The sequence below is a fragment of the Jatropha curcas genome, chromosome 2, assembly GCF_041381405.1.
Source record: "Jatropha curcas cultivar XTBG-Jc1 chromosome 2, XTBG_Jcur_1.0, whole genome shotgun sequence".
Classification (NCBI taxonomy): Eukaryota; Viridiplantae; Streptophyta; class Magnoliopsida; order Malpighiales; family Euphorbiaceae; genus Jatropha; species Jatropha curcas.
In genome coordinates this window covers 5,953,320-5,960,812 of record NC_143152.1, presented here as the reverse complement: position 1 = coordinate 5,960,812, position 7,493 = coordinate 5,953,320, and the positions used below count along the sequence as shown (strand labels likewise).

The following is a 7,493-nucleotide window of genomic DNA, read 5'->3' as shown; positions in this document are numbered from 1 at the left end:
GGTCATAAATGCAATTGTCAAAAACAAAAAACGAAAAACAAAAATGCATCGCCGCGTGAAGTGAAATCATTAGGACAGTTGAAAGAGATTTCTTCTTCGAAGTGACTGAAAGTCAGACGCGACATGCCGCTCTTAGTAAACTCTGATCTGTGAGTTCTATTAATCAAAATGTTATTTTGTTCTTAAGTCTACAAAACTGAAATCTATATTTGTTAGTAGTTATTTATTTATCCATTTTGTAATGAGCAGATCATGTGAAAGCTGAAATCTTTAATGATGTCGAGACCGTGGGTGCTGGTTTTTCTGCTGTTATTAATTGTTTTTACATCTCAGTTTGAATGGAAACAACAAATTGGGAACGAAATTGAAGCGAGTCCAACTATTTCTAGGAAGGAGCAATTTAATTCGAAACGAGAAGATTCTGTAAAAGAAAAGGTTAGAATAGATTTTCTTTTTGTTCAATTTGCAATTGCTCAATTTAGAACTTGTGTGTGCAAATATCAGTGATAAATCAACTAATTCCTTACTGGGTTTAGCTTATAATTAGTTTTTAGGCACTTTGTAACCACCCACATTTAGAAAGTTAGATGTATTGTGAATAATTGATTGATAGTAGCTGTTACTGTTGGGAATTTGAGCACTTGGCATCAACTGCTCATGGAATTATATAATTGTGCTTTTTGTTGTTTTTGCTTTCTTGTGGAGAAGAGAATATATTGAGGACAACAGAAATTAGAAGGGAAAAAAAAAAAAAAAAAAAAAAAAAAAAAAAAAAAAAAAAAAAAAAAAAAAAAGAAAAAGAAAAAGAAAAGATAAGATATGGTGCTCCAGAAGATATACAGTGTGATAATAATACATGAGGTAGTGATACTCCTGACGAAGTAATAAAAGCAGAAACCTAAAACGTAATTTCCCCAAACCAGTTTGTAATCCTCTTTTCTCAACCATTTTAGTGCATTCATCTACGTTGAATGAACTAACTTCTTCCTTATAAATAGCTCCTTCAAAATCATTCTTATGGCCTCTCCTACTAGTTTGCTCCTTGGAAATACCTATGTCTTTCTTGAATCTAATTATCAATCTCCTATAAAATTACCTTTCTTTTCCACATAATTCACCATAAACTTCTATTCATTGCTTGTACTCTCCTTGAGAGAATTCAATGTATATTGATAGACTGAAATGTAAAATGCACCCAAATCAGCAGCCCTGTAACTCACTTTTTGTTATCTTGTTATGCTGGACCTTGCCTATTCATGTACTATAGCAAATTGTGCATGTAGATCTGAATAATCTTGTCCCCGCTCAACCTTCAATGCTCAAATATTCAACAAAATGATAATGTTGCCTTTTGCTTTTCTGTTTTCTGGCCCTCTACTGATCTAGCCTGACATTTCCACTATGCTGATTGGTTAATTTGAAAGACAAACTTGATTAGTTTTTCATTGATCTTGTCTACTCAAAAACTAGGCCTGCTGGAGAACTGGTTGTTTTATATCAATCCATTAGTTATTAGGCTACCCAATTTTTGTTGCATGAAATGCTTCAAATCTAGAGAGGGAGAGGGGGGGGGGTGGTTTGGGGGAAGAAGAGTTGTTAATTTCCGAACAGGATGTCCATAGATTTCAGTATCCCTAATAAGTATCCCTCAGCAGGGATTATCTATCATATATACTGATGCAGGAGCAATCCTAGTCCTAATTGGATTCCCAGCACAACTAGGATTTTATTTAATTTACTGTTTTATTTCAGATTTGCATTAGTTTTCCATTTCCTTATTTGATTAGGATTTACTATTTTATCATTAATTGGAGTAGAGTTTTAATTCTGTCTTTAATTAGGATTCCTAGTCTAGTTCGGTTTTATCACTATAAATAGACAGCACTAGTAGCATTGTAAATCATCTTATTTTCCTCATAATTTTAATTCAAAGGTTATAAACCTAATTACTGATTACTGTTCCACCTACAATCAACCCTATTCTAACTTACTTGTTGAAAACTGATAGCCCTACATCTTCCCCTGCATCAACTGGTATCAGAGCAAAAAAACAGATCGTAGGATTCTTTTTTTGTTTGAATTAAACCATGGTTGGAAGAGGCGGAGGCGGAGGCGGAGGCAGAGGCAGAGGCAATCAGTCCCAACAAGATGAAATAGCTGAGATACGGCGAATGATTGAGGATTTGACCTGGGCTGTACAAGCCTCACAGCGTCAGGAACCCGTGGAAGCCCGAATGGAGACTCTGGAAGGCAACCACCAAAACGTTGATTTTCAAGAAGCTCTTGAGAGTGAACAGGAAGTCGAGGACGTAAACCCCTTTCATGAAGCTGGACCTGCAAACCCAGCATCACGAGGCTGATTGGAAGAGCGTTTACTTCATGCTCTTGATTTAAATAGTGGAGGAGTTAAAATTGAAGTTGCTGATTTTCATGGGAAATCGCATGCCGAAGACTATTTACATTGGGAAACTAGTTTAGAAAATTATTTTGAACGGAAACCAATGGTTCAAACTCGAAAAGTGCTTTTGGTAAAGCTTAAATTAAAGAGTACTGCACTTCAATGGTGGAAGAGAGTTGAGGAGCAGCGTGCACGACAAGGAAAGCTCAAAATCAGCACGTGGGAGCACATGAAAACTAAGCTAAGGAAGCAATTTTTAGCAGCTGATTACGCAATGGAACTATATGAAAGGTTCCACTGCATGAAACAAAATAGCATGTCTGTTGAAGAGAACACTGCAGAATTTAACAATTTGTCCATTCGAGTTGGAATATTTGAAAGTAATGAACAAATTACCTCTCGCTACCTTGCTGGTTTGAATCAGTCCCTTAGAAATGAAATGGGCATAGTCCGATTACACAATCTTGAAGATGCTCGCCAATATGCCTTAGCAGCTGAAAAGCGAGTTTCTCGTTACGGTGCTAGAAGGCCCATAAACAGAAGCAATTGGCAAAACAATTTCGGAGCTGCAAGAGGGATTCAAACAACTCAACGAAGCGGGAAAGAGGCTGCCGATACTAATAAATACAATGAAGAGACAACCCATGTTGATGGGAACGATAAAGGGAAAGGTATAGTACCTTATGGTGGACAAAACAATTCTGGTTCGTCTACAAGGAGAGGCAACAATTCTCAAGTTCGTTGTTTTACTTGTGGAGAAAAGGGACATACTTCATTCATCTGTCTACAATGGAGGGTAAATTTAGCCGAGTATGATGGAGACCTAGGCCCTATTTTTGATGAATATGATGAAGAAGTAGAAGAAATTGATGTTCACCCAGCTCAAGGTGAGTCTTTAGTTGTTCGAGCAGTCATGACAGCCATGAACAAAGAAGGACAACAAGATTGGAGGAGGCGTAGCATTTTCCATACACGTGTTATTTATGAAGGCAAAGTGTGTAATTTAGTCATTGATGGAGGAAGTATGGAAAATATAATGTCAAAGGAGGCTGTAGAAAAATTAAAGCTTCCTACAACAAAACATCCTCATCCATACAAAGTAGGTTGGTTGAAGAAAGGGCATGAGATACCAGTAACATCTCAATGCTTAGTGCAATTCACAATGGGAGATGACTTGGCAGATGAAGCACTATGTGATGTAGTACCAATGGATGTTGGGCATATTCTAGTGGGACGACCTTGGTTGTATGATCATGATATGGACCACAAGACAAGGCCTAATACTTACTCGTTCTACAAGGACAACAAGAAGTACACTTTGCATCCTCTCAAGGAAGAAACAAGGAAATAACAAATAAAGAAGCTGCAACTAGTAAATTAAATGGGCTTGTAAGTGTTAAAGAATTCGCAGCAACGCATAGTGAGGTGGGAGTCACGTATGCCTTAGTGAGCAAACTGATAGGAGCTGACCAGGTTGAAAAATCAGTTGAATCTTCCTTTGAAATTCAACGATTATTGCAGGAATTTAAGGAGTTGATTAGTGAAGATGTATCGAAAAGCTTGCCACCGTTAAGAAGCATCCAACATGCTATTGATTTGGTACCAGGAGCAGCTTTACCAAATCTGCCTGCTTACTGAATGCCTCCTTAATAGCGGGCTGAAATAGAAAGACAGGTTAAAGAATTATTGGAAAAAGGTCTGGAGCGTGAAAGTAAAAGTTCATGTGCCTGCCCAGCCTTATTAACACCAAAGAAAGACGGTTCTTGGAGAATGTGTGTGGATAGTTGTGCTATAAATAAGATTACAATCAAATATCGCTTTCCAATACCAAGATTGGAGGATATGCTTGATCAACTAGCGGGTTCTAAAGTGTTTTCCAAAATTAGAATGAGGCATGGTGATGAATGGAAAACAGCTTTTTAAGACACTGGATGGGCTATTTGAATGCCGCACCGAGGAAGATCATTTAAAACACTTGCGACAAGTGTTAGAAATACTTCGTTAAGAGCTGCTGCCCATAAACCTGAAAAAATGCAGTTTCCTGCAACCAGAAGTGGTATTCCTGGGATACATTGTGTCTGCAGAAGGATTGAAACCAAATCCAGAAAAGGTTCGTGCAATTACCGAATGGCCAGCACCACAATCCATCAAAGAAGTTAGAAGTTTTCATGGTTTGGCCTCTTTCTATAGGAGATTTGTCCAAAATTTCAGTTCAATTATGAGTCCTATAATTGAATCTATGAAATAAGAAAAGTTTGAGTGGACAAATTCTGCACAAAAAGCATTTGAAAGAATCAAGTTTTTGATGACTAGAGCACCTGTTTTTGCACTTCCAAATTTTGAGAAATTATTTATTGTCGAATGTGATGCTTCACATGAAGGGATTGGAGCTGTTCTTAGCCAAGAGGGCAGACCTCTTGAGTTTTTTAGTAAGAAGTTGTCTGGAACTAAGAAGCTTTACTCAACTTATGATCGTTCTATGCCTTGGTATGAGCTATTCGACATTGGCAGCATTACTTAGCTTATCGTGAGTTTGTGGTTTTTTCTGATCATCAGGCCTTGAGGTATCTAAAATTTCTGAATAAACTCAACAATCGACATGCTAAGTGGAGTTCTTTCCTTGATGAATTTAATTTCTCGCTAAAGTATAAATCCGGTCAATCTAGTATTGTGGCTGATGCATTGAGCAGAAGATCCCTAATTTTGTCAATTTTGAGCACTCAAATTACTAGTTTTGAAGAACTGAAAAACTTAATATAATTCAGATTCATGTTTTGGCAAAATAAAGGTTAATTTGTTGCATTCTTCAGAAGCTGAAAGTCTGCCATACCGATTGCAAGATGGTTATTCATTCAAAGGGAATAAGTTACGCATTCCTGAAGGATCTTTAAGGTTTACTCGTCGGAGCCGAGTCTTTTTCAAACCTGGGGAGAATGATGCAGTAGCAATCCTAGTCCTAATTGGATTCCCAGCACAATTAGGATTTTATTTAATTTACTGTTTTATTTCAAATTTACATTAGTTTTCCGTTTTCTTATTTGATTAGGATTTACTATTTTATCATTGAATAGGAGTAGAGTTTTAATTCTTTCTTTAATTAGGATTCCTAGTCTAGTTAGGATTTATCACTATAAATAGATAGCACTAGTAGCATTGTAAATCATCTTATTTTCCTCATAATTTTAATTCAAAGGCTACAAACCTAATTACTGATTACTGTTCCACCTACAATCAACCCTATTCTGGCTTACTTGTTGAAAACTGATAGCCCTACATCTTCCCCTGCATCATATACACTAGTTTACATTGTAAATCAGTAACTTTAATATTTTATATCTTCTTGAGATTTCCTTTTTTTCCCTTTTATGATGCATGTGAGTCATTGATGAAATGCATGCTTGGCACCAAAGTATTCTCACTTGAAAATTTAGCCCAGTTTTTCCTTATATGTTTGTATTGCCAAACATTACTCTAATGCTTCAGAGAGTTGGCATAATCTGTTATTTGGTGCGTGTAACTTTCTCTATTTTTTCTCTTTTTGTGGGACAGAATGGTATTTTCTTAACCTAGGTTGTCCAATCATTTATCACGATTTATAATCTTTTGTTCATGGCTATTGCTGCAGATCATCCTCTCTCAAGAAAAGGATATTCAGAAACTTAATGAGCTTGTCCGGAGCCTTCGGGAGCAGTTAGTACAGTGCAAAAGTGAAAATTATTCTGCCAATGGCACGGCAATCCCTTTGACTGAACATTTGAACGAGCTTGAGCAGCAACCAATCTTGGAGGTCTAGACATGGATACTTACTTTTGACATCAATTTTTGTTATGTGCAAATATGTGAACCTTGTCTTGTTTTCTCAGCAAAACCGACTATGAGATTAATTATGTATTTCAGTTTTCTTATATACCAAACTGTAATCCAATTCCCATTGTATGTAGCAATAGTCAGTCCCAAATGATTCAGTGGAAATCTTTTTGAAACAGGTGAGTAGGTATGTAATGCTTTGAAGTAAAAAATTTGAAGTACCACTACCACTTTAAAGGAAGTTTTTAGTTAGGTACATAAAAGTAAAAGATTATAGCATTGTAGTGTTGCAAATAAGTCTTAGTTGTGCTAACTGGAGTGTATATCTATGATGGTCATTGTAAAAATTTCAAATTCTAATTTGATAGAATCTAATTGCATTTGTGATATAAACTCTGCTTTGCTTATCTCAAGCAACTAGAATTAGAGATTATAATTTTTCAATCTATTTGGCAATAATTTCAAATCTATTTGGTTTCTTTAGAAATATGCTCTCAAATTTTCATTGCCAAATACCAGCATGCTATTTTTTCCTGAACTGGTCTATAAAACCTGTTGGATTCAGGGTTAGAGGGGGCAAATTCTTGAATATGTGAGTTAGGGGGTGGCCGAAGTGATGAAGGTGTGCTACATTTTGCTGAACAGCCAGGGTTCAACCGCAGTCCAAAGTAAGCTATTTTTTGAAATTTTTTTTTGGGGGGGGGGGGGGATTGCCCACCCTCTCATCAAGGTAGCTTCGCCACTGGTTGGATTGGTTTTGGTAAAGTTAATATGATTCTTCACTTTACCTTAAAATAATTGTGTTGGATGAGTATGCTTAAACATGAATATGTGATATTAACAGTTTAAATTAGTTGGAAAACTGTGAAAATTAGGAATATCTCGCCACTTTTATGTGATATGTGAGGGACATAACATTTCTTGTTGGGCTTATGCAGTTGATTGCGTATAGGATTGCAACCAGTCTTTATATTCCTTATTCCTTATTTATTTATTTTGACTGTTCTTTGAATTTTTCAGTGAATAGACCTTGACGATCAACAAAAATGTAAACAAACTTAATTCCAACTACGACGAATTTCATGTCTGTTACTTGTACTGAGATTAAAGAACTTCATTTCATTTGATGTACTTGTTTCGACGATAACCACGCACAGAATTATTGTGTCTTGACCTACCAGGATAACTTCTCTTCTACTGTCAATTTATTACAATGTGCAGATGCATTTAGTTAGTATAGTTATTAATCTTTTTACCACTTCTGGATAGTTTTCAGTGTGCTAAATTT

The 7,493-nt window shown here is 36.2% G+C and overlaps 1 protein-coding gene across 1 annotated transcript; it reads left to right on the top strand.

Moving 5' to 3' along the window:
- Window positions 1-6,446, top strand: LOC105635848 (uncharacterized). Its single transcript, XM_012218973.4, has 3 exons — window positions 1-149; window positions 250-435; window positions 6,024-6,446. Exons 2-3 carry the CDS (start codon window positions 274-276, stop codon window positions 6,189-6,191), a joined length of 330 nt encoding a protein of 109 aa, XP_012074363.1. The 5' UTR covers window positions 1-149; window positions 250-273; the 3' UTR covers window positions 6,192-6,446.
- The last annotated feature ends 1,047 nt before the right edge of the window (window positions 6,447-7,493 follow it).

What these genes read in the sequence shown, in the direction of transcription:
- LOC105635848 (XM_012218973.4), top strand. Translation starts at nt 274, where the DNA reads ATGATGTCGAGACCGTGGGTGCTGGTTTTTCTGCTGTTATTAATTGTT. An exon ending in AAGATTCTGTAAAAGAAAAG is followed by an intron (nt 436 to 6,023) that starts GTTAGAATAGAT and finishes CTATTGCTGCAG; the next exon opens with ATCATCCTCTCTCAAGAAAA.